Source organism: Stegodyphus dumicola, chromosome X2 (genome assembly GCF_044657685.1).
Source record: "Stegodyphus dumicola isolate Sdum_Otavi_A_Nest chromosome X2, ASM4465768v1".
NCBI lineage: Eukaryota > Metazoa > Arthropoda > Arachnida > Araneae > Eresidae > Stegodyphus > Stegodyphus dumicola.
Window position 1 is genome coordinate 192,224,499 of NC_140781.1, and position 23,869 is coordinate 192,248,367.

Sequence of the window (23,869 nt, forward strand, 5' to 3'; positions counted from 1 at the left end):
TTCAACGATACATATATGCCGAATTTCATGCCATTAGTTCAATTTTTTTAAGTGTGTATATTTCTTTTAAAACCCGCTGATATAAAGTCAACTGTGGCTAGAATTTAAGATACTTCACAAAATAATAATAATAATAATAATAATAATAATAATAATAATTTATTAATGTGTTTCAGTTCTTTTGTGTTAATGAAAATGAATGCGCCAAGACATGTTAATAAAAATGGACGCGCCATGGCACACATCGTGATGCACACGACACATATCGTGATACACACGACGCCCATGACAAGCCATGACACACAAAACTGAGCTACAGATACTTCAGAGACTGGCAAATAGAAACACAACTTTATTACCCTGTTCCAACATTTCTTTTTTATATCAGCATCATTCAACACATCAAACTGAATAATTGATGCTTAAATTTTATAATGAATAAAAATTAAATAACAAGTAAAAATACTGCCGGTATATTTAATACAGTTTCCAAACTAACATTGTTTAAATTTGAGTGCAGAGGAAATATTTTAAACTCAGACACAGTAGTAAGCACAAATTTACGCACACTGAAAATATACACAAGAAAAGCATCAAGAAAATATTCTTCCTGAAAGTAGGCACTCGGGATAAAGGCGTTTTAGTCCTTAAAAATATGGCCACTTAAGTGTTGCAGCATGTTCCTTCACTTTCACTTCAGATTCTAGAGGCATTGTATCTAATCAACACACAACGTTAACTCGTAAGACTTCCAGAGTAATCTTCATTGTATGTCATATAAGTCCAATAATTTGATTCACAGCCCTAGAAGTTAAAGAAAAAAATAGTTATTAATTTAAAAAGTAGTGAAATATAGAAGCTGGAAAAGTAATATTTATTCAATAAAAAAAAGAATATACTCCGTTAAAAAATTACGGTGACAAAGAAAACTGTCTATTTAAAAAGAACTTACGAGTATTATAATACGTATTATTACGCATAATTGATACAGTTAGAAGAGCCTATAAATATGAAGAGTTTTAAGCATCTGATTTCAATCGTTTTATGCGCCAGACTGGAGCACTCGAGCGCTGTCTGCCTAAAAGAACTTTTTTCGCGAAATTGGTTCGAATTCACATTACACATGAGGAAAATCGTAAAACTCCCATTCAGCCCAACTCATTGGCCAGGATTTGAACCCAGGTCGAACTTATCAATATTCGGCTTATCGTAGGCGTCTGATAACAAGAATTGGATGTTTTAGTTAAATCCTTTTTCTATTGGTAAATAACATATGAAAAATATCTCAAAAGTACAGTATTTTTTACACATTTATGTATACTGGTCTACGAATGAATTTCTTGAGTAAGGCTTAAAAAGTTCCACACGAAAGAATCACCCTTCTCTAGGCAGACAGCCCTACTACCATAATCAAATAATAAAATCCAGTCTAAGTAAGGTCCTTATCACATCTAGGGACGGTCCCTGCTAGACGGTACTTACAACAAGATTCTGGTAGCACTGGTTTAAACGGGAGGATTCCTAGAAAAAAGAGCTCCGCTGGAAGGGAAGTCCCGCCTAGATACGGAAACGATGTACCGGCTACGCGGGATCTTTTGAAACCTCGCCGAAAATGTTTCGGCTAGAGCTCTGTCGCAGGTAGAGATCAACCAATCAGGCGAAAGTTCTGCTTTTGAAGGATCACGTGATCACAATCTGAGCGATAATCTATTACTGTTTTACGTTCAAGTCTTTGTAGTAGGTGAAAATAGTAACCTAGTTACGTAGGTTTTTCTGGAAATGTGCGGGTTCTGAGAATTGTCCCTTTCGACATCAAGTCCCTCGTACAGGAAATATAATGCGATTGGAACTTAAGGGTTACAAGAAATAAAGAATAAAATAAGTTATTACTAAACTTTTAGCGGGAATACAGTAAAACTTTCAGGAAGACCAGTTTTGAAAGTGACCAAATTTTTGAGAGCATAAATAAAAATCGGTGATGATAATTTTAATACTTTCATTTACGAGGACTACAATGTTCAGTTTTTTTTTTTTTTTTTTTTGTATTACCTACAATACCTTCAAACTAAAGTTCTAACAAAAGCACGAAACCTATTCATAAAGAATTACATTTCCAATTCTAATTTTAGCATGAAGTTTTTTAAATCAAAAGCAGAGTTATTTAGTTCCAAATTATTAATTTTATCCTTTTTTAAGATGGTGAAATTTGTGATTATGAGTTCGATTGAACTGTTCTGATGTAACACTCGGTAGACGACTCATCATATTCGGTCTTTGCTACAGAACTAGTTTACTACAGTTTCTGTACAGCTACTGCGGTTTCTGTAGCTGACATTTTAATTTCCTATTTTGGCATTCAATACTTTTGAAGTTACTATGCATAAGTCATGTTATTAATATACATGGTGATCCAAAAGCTACAGAAAAAATAAAAATTTAATTATTTCGAGAAATATAGGCAATAGCAAGGTGCGATTTTCAAAGAAATACAGAGAAAGGCTTTTTTTTAATAACGAAAGTTTTGTTGCAAGAATGATTACAATTTTTCTTACAGACGTACAGAGGTCGACCGACGTTATTGGCCATACAGAATGAAATCATTCGCCATCATGTTGTACGGTTTATTTATGTTAATTAACCAGTTATTTTATGTTCGAAACCTGTACTGTCACATCTCTCTTTACTTTTCCTGGAAGAATGCAAATTAGCTGGCCTGTGTTTAAGTGAGGATTTGAGATTGTTTAGACTGAGCGTGCTCTGCCTGCTGAGGGCCACGTTATTAGTTTGCTCCTGTCATCAGTGTTGCTTTATTCTTGCCGATAGTGCTTTCAAACCGGTGTAAGTAAGCTTAAGAGTCAACTTTAGAGTTTAAATTACTCTGCGTAGTTTTTGGCTAATTGAAACTTAGATTTTGAAATTAAATTTTACTATGAGTTCTCGCCATAAATGCTGACTGATTTGTAAGCACAAGGTGTGCCCTCTGTTCAGCTTACTTCGTTCAGCACTGAATATTTGCGGATTAAGAATTGTGCTCTTCACCGTACATAATTGATGTACCTCCTTTCGGTGAAAAACATAATTAATCTTGCAATAAAATCCTTCATTCTTAAAAATAAGATCTCACATCTTTCTGTGCGTTTCTGCAAAAATTACATCATGATACTTTTAAAATTGTTAAATTTTTACTTTTTCTGTGACTTTTTGATCCTCTGCTTGTTTTTCCATCTTTATTAATAAATTTTGTCTATTAAAATACCATTTACATTCACAAAATTAACTGTAGAGAATTACAGTTAATTAGTCTTCCTAAAATTAACTGTATTTCCGAAAAGTAACTATAAGAGAATATCCCAAGTTTTGTTTTATCACTATTCCTCTTTGTAATTAATTCGTAATTTTATTAACATTACGGTTTTAATAAACCCATTTACCATATTTTTTAATCACAATACTTTTCCTAACAATGCTCAGTAACGCCGAAAGCCTGGAAGATAATCATAATAATTCCGAAGTTTTTATGAAATAAATTCAAGCAGTCGGTTTCGTAGCAGAAGCACTTTTATTTGTTACTTAAAGTAGGCCAAAAACACACTGGGGGATATTTCTTTAAATTTTAGTGCTTTACAAAAATGAAATTTTATTAATGGGAGTCTGCGTCTATGTTGAAATGCCAAGATCTTTCTTTTTATGTCTGGAGCTAGAAAGAAGAAAAAACTAAGTATGAAGTATGAAAAAGAGATTTGAGTTCCACCCCCTTCCTGAAGGAGTTTCCATCTTAATAATAGTATTAATTATTAATAATGTTATCCTATGTAGGATTACATTACAGCTCTGCGCCTTTCTTTTATTAACATGATATCATCCAATTTATCTCGCTTGGGAAAGCCAAACTGTTGTACAGGTACATGTTGCCACATTTGGTTATTCTTAGAGGCCGTTAATTGGAACAGAAATAGGACTAGGCATGATGTAAGTTGAAATTGATGCGATAATTAGAGAATCTTCTAACTAAAAATAGGATTATGAAGATTTAATAAATAAGATTTTGAATTTCGTTTTACATATATATGTGACCAGGGAGCCTATTAATCTTAATCGCTTTAATTTTCGCTTTTATATTTAACGCTAAACGTCTTAAAAATTAAAAATAATAAAATTTAAGCTGGCTAATCTTTGAAATATGGTAACAGGTAGTTTGGCGACATTTTGGTAAGGCGATAAAGGTTACTAGCTAGGACTTTAGCAGTGTACATGGATAAAGTCAAGAGTGTGCGCAATGCCATTTTTGTGTAAGTCTGGGATGTTTTTCTAAGTGAAAATAGGTCGACGTGTGCATGGATACCGTGTATGTGCAATTCTTAAAAACGCGGCAAGCAGTGGGCGATTCTGCACTTTCTCCCAATTTCGCACCTAATCTCATGAATCTCTCGTCATGATTAAGCACTTTTGTTCCATAAAAGTTCTAGCAAAAGCGTAATTCGGCTAGCAGATTGTTGAAAAAAAATGTTAAGGGAAAAAAAAAAAAAAAAAAAAAAATTACTTCGTGAAAACAAAATGGCGTCAAAAAAAAAAAAAAAAAAACTAGCAGGATGCTGTAGCAGGGTTGGTCGCCAAATTTTCGCCAAAAAATTGCCAAGTTACCATAATCCGAAGATTAACCTTTAAGCTTACCAAAAATCATAAAAATATTTAATTTAAAAATTCTTTCTTCTCCTTAACCTTTCTCAAGTTATGTTGACTTCCTTTAAATTTTTTCTAAAATTCTGTTCATGTATCGTTCCTGTTTCTCCTCATTATTTTAATATTATGATGTGGAGGTGGATGGACTTTTCCATAGGCACTAAGTAATATACAGGGTGTTTCATAGATCATGGGACAAACTTGTAGGGGTGGTGGAGCATACTAAAACATGCATTTTTTTATAGGACTGTAGGGTCTAAAGTGACGGGTTAAGGCAGGACGGGGGGGGGGAAGACGACACGAGAGGAAAATGTGTTTATGTACAAAATCAACGCAAAGTGCTTCTTTGTAGCAATAAAGTATTAACAATAAATGTTCAAAATTGCGACCACCAGCAGTAATACATGCTTGGTAACGTCGCAGAAGGGATTGACGAACCATTTGAAAAACGGCAGGCATTTCGGGCACGCTTGTAGCCGCAATGGATAGTCGTGCAACGAGGTCCTCCAGTGAGTCAACAGGAGTCTCATAAATGATGCTCTTCAGATGGCCCCCCCCCCATAAAAAAATCCAAGCTGGATAAATCTGGCGAACGGGGTGGCCATCGAACGAGTCCACCACGGCCAATTCATCAGCCCGGAAATGTGCCATCCAAGTAATTACGGACTCGCACGTGGTTATAGGCTGGTGCACCATCATGAACTGCTGGAATATATGCTGGAACCACATGCGATCACGAACGACAGCCGGAATATCCTGCAGCAATTCCGGTAGCACCTCTTGCAGAAAAATCTGATAACATAAGCCATTTGTACGTGCAGGTAAGAGGTATTGGCCTATGAGGTAGACGTTAACAATACCCGCCCACACATTCACGGAGAAGCGGGTTTGAAATGCATGTGGACGTGTGCCGTGTGGATTATGAGTTGTCCACACGTGCATGTTTTGGTTATTGAAGATGCCGTCCTGTGAGAAAGTTGCCTCGTTCGTGAATAGCACATCTGATGGGAAATCCGCCTGCGCCGCACACTGCTGCAAGAACCAATAACAGAAATGAACTTGAAGAGGGTAATCTGTCTCTTGCAAGGCTTGGAATCTCTGCAAATGGTATTGGTGCAAATCATTTTCATGCAATACTCTCCAAACGGTGGAGTGACTCAGCAGCAGACGATGTGCAGCTCTTGTACTTGTCTGAAGGGATTCATGCACAATGTTCAAGATGGATTTTTTCAATGCGAGGTTATCGTGCACTTCTTCCGCTTCTAGTGTCAGAGGTGGCTTCAAATGACCCGTTTTTACACAGAGACCGATGCAACGTCTCGAACATTGTGTGCTTCGGCATACGCCTGTTTGGAAACCGTTCCTGGTACAACCGTAGTGCTGCTCTGCCGTTCCCATTAGCAGCACCATACATGAGATGCATGTCAGCTTTTTCCCTGTGCGTAAACTCATCCATCACGCTCGATATCAGAGTTGCGATGCCGTGTAGGCTATATGACGCTGTGTACTTTATGTTGTAAATCTGTGACGCCCATATGTAATGTCGCAATACTATGTATATTATGTCTGTCGGATGCTATGGTATGTCGCTACTCTATATCCACCTTTCATGTAGTTAAGTTACGTTGTGTATTTAATGCTGCAAATATGTAATACTTATGCTATGCTATGCCATATCATGTTGCAATACTGTGTCATGTTATGTATACGCTAAGCTATGATATGTCACCATGCAATGTCCACCTGTCGCATAGGTCATGCCACACTGCGAATTGTATGTTGTAAATATGTAACCTCAATGTGTTATGTCTTATCTATGCTTAACTATGTGATGTCGCTATACTATGTCCACCTGTAGTGTAAGTTACATTACATTGTGTATTTAATGTTGTAAATATGTTATGTCTCTATGCAATGACTATATTCTATACTATGTCACGTTGAAATGCTGTGCCATGTCTTGTCTATGCTGAGCTATGTTATTTCGCCATGCAGTGTCCACCTGTCGTGTAGGTAATGCAACGCTAGGTATTTTATGTTGTAAACATGTTATGCTCTAGATGGAGAGGGTCCCGGACTATACCCGATTAGTCTTTGAAAGCCGTCCGGATATCCGGCCCTGCTGTCACCTGTATTGCTGCAAAGGAGCACTTTGCGTTGATTTTGTACATAAACACATTTTCCTCTCGTGTCGTTTTTTTGCGTTCCTGCCTTAACCCGTCACTTTAGACCCTACACTCCTATACAAAAATGCATATTTTAGTACGCTCCACCACCCCTCCAAGTTTCTCCCATGATCTATGTAACACCCTGTATAACCTTTGGCCCTTGGTATGTATGCATGAAACGCAGTACTTTCAGATCATTTTTATTGCACACATATTATATTAGTAATTCATTTGCGGGTTTGCAGCTGAGGATGGTGGTTCGGTAAAACCATCGAAACTAGTCCTGTGAAAATTTTGTAAATATAACGCTAATTTTTGTTGTTTGACTTCTGAATTAGTATTTATTCGGCGTGTTATTGTGTCTTAATTATATTAGCTCAAATTTTTTTTGGTTTGAAATTCAATGCATAATCTTTTTTAATTACTATTAAATTATTACAGTATTTGCTTCAAAATGAGGCTTCAGCTCGAATATAATTACATTTTATGATATATTTTAAGAAATAAAAATGCAGGTTAATATTTCATCAGACCATGATCCTCATCAGAATTTATTTGTTTCTGATTAGAATGATAGGCAACTACCTAATTAAATGCAATATTTCATCATATATAGAACTTAGGAAAAATTAATGATACATTTTTACCTATTTGTTTTCAAGAATTCTAGTATAGTGAATATAGGCCTAAATTTAAATTGCTTAGTTACATGTGACTACTATAATTAACGGTAGTTATGCAATTTATGTATACGGTGATTATGTGTGTACTTTATTTAGCATTTAAACAATGCAGTTATTGTATATAGTATAATAGACACCGTCAACTCATTATGCAATTTTATTATTATAAACTATTATACTCATTATGCATTATTCAATTAAAATAACTGATTAGATGACTCTTCGAAATTTTAGACTAAAAATATAGCAAAGAACGAAGGGCCTATTTTCGAGTAAATGCAGTATATGTTGAACAAAAAATTTTAAAAAGTTTAATTATTAAAGAAAAAAGATTAAAGGTAAACAAAATCAAAATAATGATTTTAAACTCAAAATAGCATTTTTAATTTTGACACTGCTCATCCATATCTAATTTTCACTGGAATATATATATAAAATCATTTTTCATATGAAAAGTGTTTGCATAAACTGACATTTTATTTTGAAAGATTTTAAATTGAAAATTTTAAAAATGTAACTACGATGATTAACACATACCTGTTCTATCAAAAGGAAAATTTCGCCATTTTGACATATTGGCTATTCTATTATTAAACAAGTTCAAACTTTCATATAACTGCTGAAACGGATGGCTCAGGATTCGTATTTATCCTACTTTAGTGCGCCGGAAAGAATTTATCATCAGGAATATTTTAAATTTATTAAAAGTTTTAAAAATTAATGTTTTTAAAACTTTTAATAACTTTAAAAGCGTAAGAAAATTATTTCTTTGAGAGACAGTCTTGGAAGAAACTTTTTGCAGAATTTTTATTGGAAATCAAAAATCATAAATACATTTTATTTAAAACAGAAGGAACAGGTATTGCACATAATTTGATATATATGTATATAAAACAAATTCAAATAACTAATTAAATTGAAATTGAAGCAAAACGGAATCAGTCGTGGTTTCAAACCTCCGAAGTATCTTCTGCAACATGCGTACTCCTCTTCTCTTCTATTGGTAAATTATTGTGGCTACTTTTTTTTCTTTTCTTTTCCCTCTCCCTTAAGCGAAAATACGTCATAAAAATGGAAAAATTTACCAGAGTAGAGCGCTTATCTTGCAACTATACGTGTCAAAACATTGCTTTTAACAAGAAATAAAGTGCAAAAATATGCCATGACTGCTTCGCCATCTTTATTCATTTGTATTCATTCATCATCGAAAAAATTATTATATCGTCATTGAAAAGTTTTATTACATATACATTTTTATTATAAAGAATTTTTGGTAAACCTTTTTAAACTATATAAAACATGAAAAGAGTCCTTGTTGAGATAAATGGTTTTAAAGAGTCAGACCACTTTAGAATAAAATCAGTATTGTAATACGCACACGAATAGTAAAATGAAAAAGTTTGAACTTTGCCAGTTTTATACATATTGTATATTTAATATACAAGGTGAACCAAAAGTCCGTTAACATTTGAAAATTCAATAATTCATGGAATAATGTAGGTAGAGAGGTAAAAATTGATACTGCTTAAAATGATATGGGGGTTTATTGGAGGGGGGGAAGGCCAATATATGGCGCTGGGCAACAAAATGTCAGTGACGCCGCATTAGAATCGTATACGAAATTATCTGTGGTGAGCGAGGGAATCCGTTCCTTCATTACCTTGACCCTTTTCTATCCTCGCCTCCTGGTGTTCGTCATGGTGGGATGTGAATTTATCACATCAGTCGTGAACGGACCGTTTTTCTTCGAGGAAATGCGTGATTCTCCTATTCGCACTGTCAGTGTGACAGGTGTAAGATGCGCTGATATGTTACAGAAACACACCATCAACTAGTCTGGCTGATAAACACCTGTTGGAAGGTATGACTTTTATGCAGGATGGCGCTCTACCGCATACTGCTACACGTGTGAAAGATCTCTTGAACACATCGTTTGGTGAGGATCGCGTACTGAGCCGCCATTTCCGTTCTGCTGGGCCTCTCAAGTCCCCAGATCTCAATTCATGTGATCATTGGTTGTGGGATTGCCTGCAATCGCAAGTCTACCACGATTGTCCAACCTTATTAGAGATGCTAAAAGATAACATGCGACTGAAATTTCTCACCATACCTACACATATCCTGTACAGTGCTGTTCACAACATTGTCCCTAAAGGTAATGTTGATGAATGACGGCCGACATGTTGGACATTTATCATAAAGAGCATGGTCTTTGTTAAAAATAAATTGTTTTGCTAATTATTGCTTTTGTTATGATATGAAGCGCCATTTGTTGGTCGTTTTGAGCACGTTTTTTTTTTTTTTTTTGCTTTCAATAAAACCCCATGACATTTCAAGCATGTGTGTCAGTTTTTACTTCTATACCTACATTATTCAGTGAATTATTGGATTTTCAAATGTTAAAAGACCTTTGGATCACCCTGTATTTTAACAAAAATGACATACAAATAACGCTAGACTAAATTCGATATCCAGCCAAAAATAAAGTTTCAAAACACAAGGCGAAAAATGCACGTAGTACAGTTTCGCGTTTTCACCAATGCATTGGTGAAATACTCCACCTATCCCTTTTTTCAATATCTGTTCTTAAAAGAGCAACTACGATTGAACATTTATGGTTCGAATACCGGTCCACGAGATGGCTATATGGTCATTTTCATGGTTTTTCCTGTTATGTAGTGTAACTGCTAGGCCGTTCCCCTTAAAAGTCATCCACCACATGCGTCTAAAACTTCTGCAAATCTACAGAAATTTTCTACGCAAACATTTTAAATATATGAAATATAAAGAATAGATCTATGATATAACTTCTAAATCTGATTACTTATAAAAAATAGTGTGAAGAAGCTTTCACACAATTTAAAGAATGTACAGGCTGATTTGAAAACGCTACACGACAAAATATCCATTGAACAGCCATAATTTAAAAATTCAATAAAAGGAGGTGAGCTTACTTTTTCTTAACAATATTATTGGTCACGTGATACCTCTTTTAGTAAAAATATACTGCATTTCAATTTTTATACAGCTCTTTTAAAAAGAAAGTTGTTTCTTATCTTTTCAAGATATCTCCCCTCCAAAAAAAGGTTTCTGCATGCGAAATTATCTTTGAAAAATATTATCAAAATTACCCCTTTATCTGATGAAAAGAAAAATGAAAACATCAATTTTAAGCGGTCTTTTAAAACTTCGTTAGATATAAAATTTTGAGTTATTACATTTCTAGCAGGGAAATTTAAAATCCATGATTCCATATAAATGATTTTCAGACTTAAAAACTATCTTTTAGAATTGATCTAACTTGCATGGCTGGTTTTTTAGCAATATTATTTATGGTCACATAAACAACTTAAAAAGTATCTATAGAAATTTTCATTAGAGAATGTAACTCCCCCGGCTGGCATTTTAGCAATATTTTATATGGTCACATAGACGATTTTCTGACTTAAAAAGTTTCTCTTAGAAATTTGTATTAGAGAACCTAGCTTACACAACTGACTTTTCAGCAACATTTTATGTGGTCACCCAAAATTTTAATTCATGTCTCGGACGAATTTAATCATAGTTTTTTTTAGGAGAAAGTTTTTTTTTTTTTTTTTCTGTTAATAGTGGCAATTTTTTTCCTACCGGAAAAAACTGGTGGTCTGCACGTTGGGCGGTTATTCCAGAGATCCGCGGTTAGATTCCCGGCAAGGGCGTTGCAAATTTTTCATCTTTCCTGCTTCCAAATTATACCTAATGTCTCTACAGTGGCGCCCGAACTAAAAGAGTGTTGGATGATGATTCTCCACCCCCAGGATTTGGCGATTGGGTCTTCTAAAACACCAGTCAACCTTTAAAAGGGGGGAGTATATAAGGTATTTCTCCCACCTTCTCGGCATGCCTTTCGTGATGTGGTAGGCTGCACGCTGGGCACGTATTCCCGAGGTCCGCGGTGCAATTCGATTCCCGGCGAAGGCGTTGCTAATTTTTCATCTTTCCTGCTTTTCAAAAATACCTAATGTCTCTACAATGGCGCCCGAACTAAAATGGTGTTGGATGATGATTCTTCTCACCCAGGATTTGGCGATTGGGTCTCCTAAAAACCCCAGTCGCTCTTTGAAAGGGGGAGTATATAAGGTACTTCTCCCGCCTTCTTTGTGGTCTGCACAGATTCCAGAGGTCCACGGTTCGATTCCCGGCGAAGGCGGTAGCTCATTTTTCATCTTTCCTGCTTCCATATTATACCTAATGTTTTTTTATTTTCTCGAATGAAATTTCTTTCTTTATTTACCTTGAATGAAATTTCTGTAAATGTCTAAGTAAGTATGTTCTGCCTAAATATTGTCTGTACAAAAATTCCGTATGCAGATATTCTGCGCGAATTGGCTTAGAACTTCCATCTATTTTAGACAGTGCTAGTATTAAGTCCTTTGAACCCACGATCTCGCTTCCAAGGACTCACTACCCTCTGCGATACCGAAGTCATAATTAGCTTCTTATAATTTCTGATTAAAGATTTAAACTGAGGCGATTTCGCTCTGAACTTAGACTAGGCCATGAACGGATGAGGTCTGCCTTCACAACCTGATGTCACTAAGTGCACCGATGCCTTTAAAGTATCATATGGACGCTTGAAAAAGAGTGATGAAAAGCTTTGTACATTAAAATGAATTTTCATTTAACCGTGACCGGTTCCGTGTTCCGTTAAAGTACTGACAAGAGAATTATTATGTTTCGTGAATTATTTAAGATAAATGTATCTCTTAACTATCGTTTTGAAAGTATTCTGGGAGTATTATGTAAATGCAATAAATTAGTAATGAATAGAATAAAATGTGAATATATGTTAAATTTTAAATGCAGTTCTTGCCAATGCGATATATTTTGTCTGCAATAGGTTTAGTCGTTGTTTAGAGATTTCCTTATATGAAGCTTCTCTGGATGTTTTAAATGTAAACTGAATTGTTAAAACTTTTTGAAATACCTGTATATGAAGGAATATCAACTACGCATATTTTTATATACTAATAAAGAGCCTTCAGTGGTAGCAAAATGTACAATTATATTATTTCTTATTGTTTCAGCATGCAAAGAAAAGCCCATAATTCGTTATCTCGGTTACGATTACGCACAAAACCATTCTTTTTTTGGGGGGAGGGATTATTCTACCTGAACTTGAAATGAAAAGTTTTAAACAAATGTCCTTGTATGTAGCACAACATGTTCTTAAAACCCCCACGCATACTTTCGAAATTCTAAATGTAAAATCTCGGAGAGAGATATTTTCGAAAAGTGAAAGCGATATTTCTATAATCTGATTTAAAATCAGATAGAAATGCTATTCGGATGATGAGGTCAGATGCAGAACAGCTTCAACAAATCCACTTTCTGAGCCAAGATAACCACTTCAAGAATAAGCTTAATTGCGAGAAACAAACGATTTCATGTTGCGTTTTTGATTCTTGCACATACCTTATTGATTGACGGTACCATAAATTACAGCATATTTTTATATCTAAATACATATAGTTAACTGCTGTTGCTTCGTATCATTTGGTTACGAAGCAGAAGCATTATCATATGCTGATCTCATTCCTTCATTTTCTCTCCCATACTTGTTAACCCGCTGGAGTCGTTTATTGTACTGGCTTAGTATTGACTTAGACAAAAAAACACGAATATGGTTCCTAATTAAGATCTCTCCTGCCAGATCTAGCGCAAGGGACAGCCGATTCGAATAACCCATATGTTTCGAATCCTCAGCAGTCAAGCTTCATTTGTTTGATATTAATTCTGTAGCGAGGCTACCTTTGCATTTCCGCAATTCTCGATGTAACATGATCCGTCTGGTAACAGTTTTCTTAGATTTTCTATCTCAGCTAAGATATGGATCACAGCCTTCTCAGGTTCAATACTCATAGGAAATTATTTAGTCAGAGTACAAAGTTAAAGAGCATAGGCGAATAAATCGCAATTTTATAATTTGTTAAGTTATTCGAAGCTCTTTATCAGCTTCAGTGTTTCAGTCGGTGAAAGTAACCTGATAAGGGAAAAGAAGAATATTCTGACTTCAATTCCCATCCGAAGTCCAGCTCTCTAAATATGACGCTCGACTAAAAGGAAGGTGGGCTTAGAATCCTTCCTGCCGTAACTCTCTTGGCTGGTCCATTCCCAGCACAAATAGAAATAAGAAGCAAAGAGGTCTCATTCCATCAGGTTACAGAAAGAAATGCTATCCGTCATGTCATGTCATCAAGAAAGCAGTTCCAAAACTCTGTCGGCCCTACCAGTGACCGAGTGGTTAAGACCGTTGAACCGCGAGTTCGACCCAGGCTCGATTCCAGGCGAATGGCCCATGTTTGGTTTTACTCCTTTTCTACATGTGTAACGGCAAAACCAGCCAGTTTCACCTTAAAAGTCCTCCATGAAAGCATCCCCCCTTCTAGACAGATAGCCCTCATGTGCTTTGCCACATTCAAATAAACTAAACAAAATTCCGTCCTTCAACAGAAAATTTCCATTATCGGCAAATGGCTTTGGTAATTCAGTCGGTGACAGCAGCCTGACAGCCAAATGAAGACTCCCTGGATTCAAACCTCAGTCATCAATAATGATTATTAAAAACCTACTTATTTTCCCCATGAAAGACATCCCCACTTTCTTTAAATACTTCGTTCTCTGTATTTCATACCCTCAAATGATAAGAAACCTATTTTTTAATCCTTTTTTCTTCCTATATTTTCTCAGGACCCTTTTTATAATACGTGTAACTTAAATCGAGGTATTTCGACACAAGGACTGTATAAGTCGATTTATTTTTCTCTCTTATATATATATAAAAATGGAAGAACCTTTGCAATTAAAAAAGCAGTCTGTTTATCTGTAAATTTAAATTTATATTCACATTTTTATTAACCAAACTAAATTCAATTCACAAGAAATATTTACATAAGCATGTTAAACCGAGAAATTAGTACAGAATTTCTTATGCATAATATGCGGTTCATATTCAAGTGAGAAAAATAAAGATGCAAGATATATATATAGAGGTACCCGAAGTTTTTAATGTTTTAATCCAAAGTTTAAGCATATTGCTATAATATATACATAAAAAAATTGCATATATGAGTATAATGAATCGCTCCAATTTTGCACTTGAAATTGGCCTTATCTCATTGCAAATTTAGTCGCTCTGGGGTATTTTTTTTCCAAACTACTGCGAACGTAGTCAGTATCCAAATAAGGCAGTAAGATGCTTCGGCACAGCATCCTTTCATGGGCTGCTACAGTTACGCGTTTTCACGAGAGAAAAAACAAGGTGATAGAATGATTTGGAAGTCTCCTAAAATCCGGGGCCCAACAACTGAGCTTTGGGGGCCTAGGCAATAATCAGGCCTTGGATGTAGTGCACTTAGACATCCTGCAACACGACTAATGCCACAATTACAGACAGACGCGTGAAGTTCATTTTTGAACAATGTGGAGTTCGCTACATGAGGATGTCCTGTCTTAGCTCAATGTTGAACTTCCCGATAGCTGGATTTGACATGCTTCTCAAGGGAAGTTTACCTTTTTCCGTGGCCTTCACGCTCACTTGACATAACCTCAAGTGATTTCTTTCTTTTCTTTTTTTTTATCAAATATAGTCTGCTTTTTCATTACCCTTTGCCACTTGATTTTGCACAACTGCGAGTAGGGCTCACGAATGCTGTCGCTGGTATCAATCGTGACATGTGTGGAAGAAGTTTTAATTCTGAATTGATGTCTGCCACGTTTCCAGAGATTCACCATTCCCAGAGATACACATATCGAGCACTGTAAGATGCATACAAAACTTAGATTCTGTATGGAATCACCTTTTAGCTGTATTTGTAATAGTTAATGTAATATAAATTTAAAGACCCCAGTTACAACTAGAAATCATCCTATATGTATTCATCACGATACCAAGATGCCTATGTGCGTGTAATCTCATGAAAATGCCTAACAATTTAAAGAAGATGCATCAAACGTTATACGGTACAATTTTGTGGAAATCCTAGGTTTTAGTTAACTTATACTTGGCATCATTTAAATGGAAAAAGTACGTATTATTTTTACATAAAAATCTGAAATTTTCTCATCAAAGTCAAGAAACAGAGCTTTCATTAAAACCACGTCTTCTTCGAGTTTCAACACAGGTTGCTGATAGTAGCAGCATTTGAATTCCAATATTGTAAGCAAAATTATCGAATAAATTTACTTATTCCTTTTAGCTGTTCATTTCGTACTTAACAGTAATGAATTTAATGGTACAGGCAATCATTTTGCTGGACACAATATATTTTTGCTTTTTTATTTTCACCTATTCATAAATTTTAAATAGAAAAACTTTCGCGAAAAAATTCTCGAAAAAATGTGTTCATGTTAATTTTATGAAAGTTTCCAAAAGAAATAAATTTTAACTTACAACAATAAGTAATCCTAGATCTTTTATAAACATAAATATCATTCACTCCAAATAATAATGGAATTCGCAAAATTTACTTGGAACAAGAAATTAATAATAAGAAGTGTTACTTAGATTCCACTTGGAATTTTTCGTTAAGTTATGGGAAAAAAGTTGTGGCAATCCTAATTTCACTGGCACTGGTACGTTTACTTTAAAATGAGAAATCCCTGTTGCTAAGCGGATAAGCTTCCAATTTCGCCTCGAGAGACTGTAGAGACATTAGCTATTTCGAAGCAGGAGATATGAAAAACGAGCAATGCCCTCGCCGGGATTCGAGCCACGGACCTCTCGATTACGCGCCGAGCGTGCTGACCATTACACCACAAAGGCATGCTAAGAAGGCGGGAGAAATAACTTATAAGGCATGCGGTAAGGAAGAAGAAAATTCTTTACATTCTCCTCCACTTAAAGGGTGGTTGGGGAGGAAGGCACGCTGTGACCAAATCCAGGTGGCGACAAATTATCGTTCGTCTCATTTCAGTTCGGTCGGCACTTGTAATGTAATTACACTAAACGCAGCAGGAAATAGAAAAAAATCTGCCTTCTACGATATTCAAATTCCGGGTCCTCCGACTGCTCATCGGATGTGCTTACACCACGAAGGCATGCGTGAAATTAAGGATTTTTTTTACAAAACTAACAAATTTTAGAAATAAAAAAAGGAATTTAAATATGATAGCTTTGAAGAAAACAATTGCTCTCAGAAGTGTTCCTGCTGCTGCAATATTAGGAACACCAATACGGAAGTAATCACAGGGTTCGAAAAGACTCTGAATTGCTTAAGTAAAAAATGATATGCATGAGCAAGAATAATAAATAAATGCTGATATGAAAGTTACTTCGTGAAGCAACTAAACGTGTATTTAATTCATGCATAAAATCTATACGAAGTACTCTGCGCGGAAAAATAAATTACGTTATTGACTACAACGTCAATAAAAATTTGTTGAATATTTTTTCTATGCTAACTTCTTAAACAGAAGTGAAATATTTTTTTTTTATCATGAACGATTAAATATTTTGCCACGAACTTTACGGTTCTTTTACAAGGTATTTCTCCCGCCTTCTTTAACTGAACATTTAAATCTCCGCCGAAACATTTAAATATTATTAGAACGGTTATTATTGAAAATGTATCGAGAAATACAATTCAGAATTTATCTCGCCTAGATTCATTGTAGAGTTACTTTAAGGTATGAGAAGTTAAAAGTGCTTCACGCAGTCACTCCAAGTTTGATTCAAGTGATACAGTTTTTGATATATATATAGAGAGAAATTTTTTGCAAACATTGCGATGGTCATTTATTTCTCTTAACATCATGGCATGACTTCACCGGCAGTCAGATAAACTTCGATGAAGGAGAAAGCTTTCAAACTGAATGGTAAATTTGACTTGCCTGCTTATTACTGCTTTTAGAAATTCTCGCTGCTGAAAAACGGATCACCCATTTTTCTATCGAAACGCGTCTCAGCACTTTTACTTGATGTTAATACAGCGTTAATCACCACTATTTATCAAACTGCATCACTTGCATTTTTAAAACTCTTTATTAATAGGTTTATAAATAACCTAAAAAAAAGGAAGTAATAAAAGCAATAATTCTAAATTTGTTGACTTCTTTTTTTCTTTTTCGGATTTCATAATCGGAAAGATTTCACTTCGAAGAATTTTACCTTTCTCGCAGAAATTACTCAATCTTGTACGTTGTAAAGAAGAGAGAAAAGAGAGAAGAGGAGAGAGAGGGAACAAAGGTCTGTTACGAGATCTTTCACCCTAAGAGATGTAGGCAAAGATATTTTCAAGAACGCTTCTTTTAGTTTGTCTCTCTTATTTTTACACTGGCATCTACGTAATTAATTTCTACAGATAAGACTTTCAGCCATAATAACATCAAGTACCTTAACAGTTATTTTAATAACATAATAAATGACATGCGAGAAAAAGGGAGTGTGAATAAAGCAAACAATTACATAAACTGCTGAGTTGCTGGAACTAAGAAAATATCGCTGAGCTGTTAAAAACGTCTAACTGCGTATAAAATAAATAACAAAAACCACCTGTCATTCGGTCGAATGGGTTGAGACATAATGAAAAAGTTTATGCAATAGCGAGGGGAAAATGGCAAAAAGAACGGCAAATGATATGTTTAGAAAATGATAATGAAAGATTCTGTCAGTTTCGGAAAGCAAACTAAACACTTTTTGCGCCATTTTGTAATTCAAAATACTAATTATTTTGTGTATCTTTGGTTAATATGTATTTTTAACGGAAACATTTAAAGACTCAAAACTCTGTGAAATATTTTCAAGGTGTTGGAAAAGAAACTTTTCATACCTAATTATTAATCAAAAAGATTACCATTAATGTAACAAAAACATCAATATTCAAACAGCTAATCTTAGATGACGATTTTCAGAACTTACTTCTATTCATTGCTAGCTGTTTATACATTCGCAAATCCAAAACTTCTGTGAAATAAGAAGACGTAAGATTGTGAAGGATCTTCATTTAACATATCGGTATTTTCGGACTGAAACATTGCATATTAAGGATAGCTGGGCCATTTTCAAACTTGATGAAATTAATTTACTTACTGAATATTTCTTTATAATAATCTTTTCAGCGTATATATATGTAACTGTGCTTAAAATATTCGAATTAAAAAAAATAGTCTAACACTTCGCCAAGAAACTTTGACATTATAAAATCACTTTTGAATTGTCACCTTTTTATTCATATACATTTCTTCCGTCGTAGCTGTCTTTGTACGTAATGGCATTGCGTGCGTAAGAGAGGAAATGGCACAGCGCCAGTAATATTTATTCATTGTGGCCTATCTTATAGTTATACCACATAATCCTCATGATTTAAGTTTGTGATGCTTTTTCTAATTTCTGAGATTTATCACTATAATCTTAAAATAGAATATTTTTAATTTTCTCAACTCTGCTTTCAGGGAAGAAGAAGGCTTTTACGCAGTCGATTTTAAGTGCAAAAGATCTACGTAACCAAATATGAAATGCATGATTAAAAGCAGAAAATAACGCATGGTTAAATTATGGAAATTTTAAATTCAGTTTCTTGAATAAGAAAAATTTCTAGCCTTTCACTAAATCATAAGAAAGCCTATTCACAGATCTATGAAAGTAGATACAGACGGATGATTCATAATCCTTTGCTTAAGCTTTTAAAAATAAAATATTTTTAGGTAAATATAATATTCAGAATTTTTCTGTAGCTAATAATCTAGACAACACTGACAAACAAAATAAATTCCGATGTTAGCATCTGGTTTAACCATTTATATTAATTAAAGATACTGGAGACTGTACGGACTGAATCTCTTTAGAACTATATACAATTTAAAACTAATTTAATCTTTTTAAGTATAAAATATGTAAGATATAAACTATAGTATATAATATGTAGAACGTTAAGGATTTAATTATGACATACATGACCTGTTTTTCATTTAGTAAATTACCGAATTCCTATAAATTTATCACTATGTACGTTGTCTGAACGTTTAAGAGGTTGATATTTATTTGCTAGTATTTATAGTTCATATACAAGGATTTTCAGCATTAAATTATTTTAATAAACTGTGCGCAGTTACATATTTCACATGTATTTTTATTTAGAGAAGACTTTTACAAATATCAGGCAAAAAGATTAAGTCTTTGATAGCCCTATTTAATCGTTAAAGCAGCTTAAATTACTATAAACTACTACTAAATAGCAGCATCAGAAATCCAAATTTGTATAATTATATGTAAATTAATTATATACTGTTATAATGCATTTTAAGACACATTGAATTAACACACATTTCTTCAATGTAGTCCTAGAAGAAAGACAGGAAATTTTATATTCTTAAACTGGAAAAGAATTTGACAATTACAGCTTCACAATATTAGACCAATGGGTGTGTTTATGCTAAATAGTGCACACTAGATTTAACCTTAATTAAGATAAGGCAATAAACATAGACAGAGAAATTTAATATCAGGAACTATTCACATATTATTAATATTTCTTACACATTTGTTCAAATGTACTTCTCAGCATAAATTTTAACTGGGTTATTCCATCTGAAAACTTATATCACAGCATAGAATTTGTTACGAATTCATTATATATATTGTAATTTAAATTTTAATTTGATTTCTTCTAAATAGGATTAATATATGTGCTCTGAATGGTATAAATGAGTGTTAACTATATTTTTAACTGAATTATGAAAAACAGAAAATTTCAGTGAAATTTTACACTTTCTCACTTTCATTAGGTTTTTTAGAAAGTATAATGACGAAAATATTTCACCCAGTTAAAGAACAAGCATCATATCTGCGAGTAAGTCACAGTGACTGAAATTCAATCGCATATTATAATTTTTGCTTTAGATTTAATTGGAGAGGAAATCACGTATTCCACTAAAAGTAAAATGTTTACACTGCAAGGCATTCGAGCAGAATCGTGCTGCTGACAGTACGTCTGCCCAAGGTGTGCCTGAATTATTGACATCAGCCCAGTAAACTAGAGCTTGACTAAAGTACGTTTGAAAAACATATTTTATGCATTAAAACGTTTAGTGGTTTAATCCTAGTATCCGGTGCACACAGGATTTGGCTACTTTTGGCGACTTTATGATGAGCAGTAAAAGCGGGACATATACGATGAGTAGTTAACCGCTCATTCAAAGAAAATATACAGTTAAACATAGTATATACTATGTATATAGTATGTATTATACTATGTGTGTATATACATATACTATGTGTGTATAGTATATATATAGACGTTCTTTGGATCATTTTTAGTGTTGGCGATAATTTTCAAAGTCACGCCAAGGCTGCACCGTATACTAGGATTTTACCCATTTAGTTTTCAGATTTCATGAATGAAATTTTACATGATTAAGTTTAAAATGTTTTGCGCGTAAATATAAATTATTACAAAATATAAAATTAACAGAGCAAACATTTGGAAAATTAAGATTATCAGTGATCATAATTATTTTAAAAATAGTTTCTTTTCTAAATTATTAGATACAGATGAAGAAAACAAATTAATTTTCTTACCGTGCTTAACGCTGTCCAGCTCTGACCCTCATTCTCCTTGTTGACCACATCAACGTCCGATTCTAAGTATTCTTCGAATTCTTGAAATTCGGAATCGTCTCTCTCGTCCCTGACATCTCTGTCATCATCTTCCTCGAAGTCATCATCATCGTCCGGCGATGTCATGCTCTCACTTCGATGACGAGGAGTGAAATAAATTGTATTTGACGGTGCGGCATCTGGATCTTCGGCCTGCCTTAACATTGCCTGCAAACCGTTGATATATTCAATAGCACGATGCAAAGTCTTTACTTTCGACAATCGTTTATTACGGTTTTCAATAGGTACACATTTCCTAAGTTTAGCGAAAGCACTGTTTACAGCTTGCACTCTTCGGCGTTCTCTAGCATTCCGTCTGGCAACCAAGTGTGGAGGCTTATCCTTGTGAGGTACATGTTTGTAACTAGATTTGTTAACTTTACGAGCATTTTTTTTCTTAATCTGGAGACTACTATTATTGCCCATATCAGAAGATGGATGACTTATACCATTCATTATCTTCGGTGCTACATATGGACTGATTTGAGGTGCATATAATTTAAAAGGACTCTGAGTATGAGCTGAATTATGAGAAACCCACGGCAATGACATCATGGACGGATGAGGAAATGTGTAACTTGTGAGTTCATTAGATAAAGACATAGAAACAGCTTGTGATACCATCTTCGCTTAAGAACTATATCACTGCATCCAAAAAGTTTTCAAAATGTACCATTTCAACACTTCTCTATAACCAGTTTAAGAGTCTATCTTAACCAATAACTTGTTTAACAAATTAAGTTCAATGAAATTATTCCACAGGTTTTTCGCAAAATTGAGAAATTATATCCCTTTATATGAAAATATTTACAGCAAGTTTATAAGCGTAAAAACTAAGTATGTTTTTCATATAAAGTATCACACAGATCATGCACTGGAATGTTTCTATTGGTAAAATTGGTAAACTTAATTTTATTTAATTAGATTGTGAAAAAGGTCACTTAAGGTTTAGCACTGAATATACTAAAATAGACAATGAGAGTTTTCCTTAAGAATAAGCGTTAAATCTGACGAACACGGAAACTACCTCACACTTTCTAAAGAAATATAAATATTTCTAAGTTAACTTTTGCATAGGATAAACGTAATCTTTGAAAGGCTGTCAGAAACAGAGTTGCTTATTTAAAAGAATTTAACATCATGCATAACTGCAAGATAAAAGTTTACCCGAACAAACATTTATTCTTATCCTTCAAGTTTCTGTACCAAAAGATGCAGCACAGGCACCCGATATTCACCTGCTGAAGATTCTGATCTCACGTAAAAAAAATGTCCTTTTACCAAAATTCGCAGCGTATAGTGACAAAACAACCACGTGACTGCAAAGCTGATGTGACTCCGATCGAAGTTCCGACGTCTCCAATGCGGCTCCGAGTGCATCTCAGGTGAGGAGTCCTCAATCGCTCGCTTATATCTATTTCGGGGCACGTGTCAGAATTCGCCCCATCTGCTTTAGCACCGCCCTTCGTACTCTAGGTCTCAATTTCTTCCAATCACAGCTCCGATGGGGAACAAGTAGAGAAAGTCATTAATGTCGGCGCCGCCACGAGCCTGGCGTGTGTTTTCGGATGCGGCATTTAATTCGCTCGTTACCTAGGTAGGCTGTTAGGGAACAAATAGCTCACTATGGGAGGTCTGCCATAATTGGTAGCTGATTCTTAGCAGCATCAAAATTTAATTTTGAACTCGATGAGCAAGTTTTCCGCGGAGAAAACTCTTTCTCACAAAAAAGCAATTATTTTTTCTTTGTTATTCTGAACACTGAGAATGAAATAAATTTACAAGAGGGTGTAGAGGAGAAGGATTCGCCAGTCGAGGAGGGAGTTTTCCTTTGTTCACATTCCTTTGATATATTTCTTGCTATAATTCTTGCTTCTTATTATTTAATATGGTTTCTCACTGAAAAATTACATTTAACGGAATAAAGAGAGAGTTGATTCTGTATGAGTTTTAATGAAACATGAATTCCATCGAATAGAAAGTTATTCAGATATATACGATGCTCGGTATCATGAGTATATATTTTCTAGGTCAACAACTTAAACTCTGTTTAGTAGCTTCGTTCATTTATAGGGTAGTGAATGATATTGTTAAATCGGAAGAGTCTTATCCCGCTTGTTCTCTGCAAGAAATCTTTCAAACCTGTTCTTAAAGGAGTTATAATAATCGCCTCTCCCCTTTCATTTTGGAATTCGCGTCATCTTCACATTGCCTTTCTATCTTAAGTTATAAAAGTGGCTGAAAAATAAAGTATAAAAATAAACAAATAGATAAAAACGAGTTGATTAAGCGAAGCGCAAACGGTCTCTTTGTGCCGAGGCGCATAGTATATAGCGTTCGAAATACCATTTGAAGATGATTATAAAAATTACTAACTAGATATAATACAAATAACACGAATGAATTATATTAATTAGAGGTTCTGTTAAAATGAAACCTAAATCTAAATGGTTAAGAAATACGTACATTGTTTTTAAATTACTCAATTTGTTAAGGTACTGTTTTAATTTGAGAGATAAATAAAAGTTCTTATGGAGCAAGAACAGCACATTTGAGAACTTGCCGTTTGGAAGGCAACTCCAATGATAAATGAAAGATCTTATTCTTCATGTACTTGCAATATTTGCAAGTGTAAGCAAATGACCCTAGCAGCCTAACACAACATATTGTAACAAAGGCAAAAACTAGAAGGGCTAAGCAATAGA

The 23,869-nt window shown here is 34.4% G+C and overlaps 1 protein-coding gene across 1 annotated transcript; it reads right to left on the reverse strand.

Annotated features, from left to right (window-relative positions):
- Window positions 1-332: 332 nt before the first annotated feature.
- Window positions 333-22,570, reverse strand: LOC118183178 (achaete-scute complex protein T3-like). The gene is made up of 2 exons (XM_035352624.2): window positions 21,087-22,570; window positions 333-804 (listed from the first exon to the last, which is right to left on the reverse strand). Exons 1-2 carry the CDS (start codon window positions 21,786-21,788, stop codon window positions 736-738), a joined length of 771 nt encoding a protein of 256 aa, XP_035208515.1. The 5' UTR covers window positions 21,789-22,570; the 3' UTR covers window positions 333-735.
- Window positions 22,571-23,869: the final 1,299 nt, after the last annotated feature.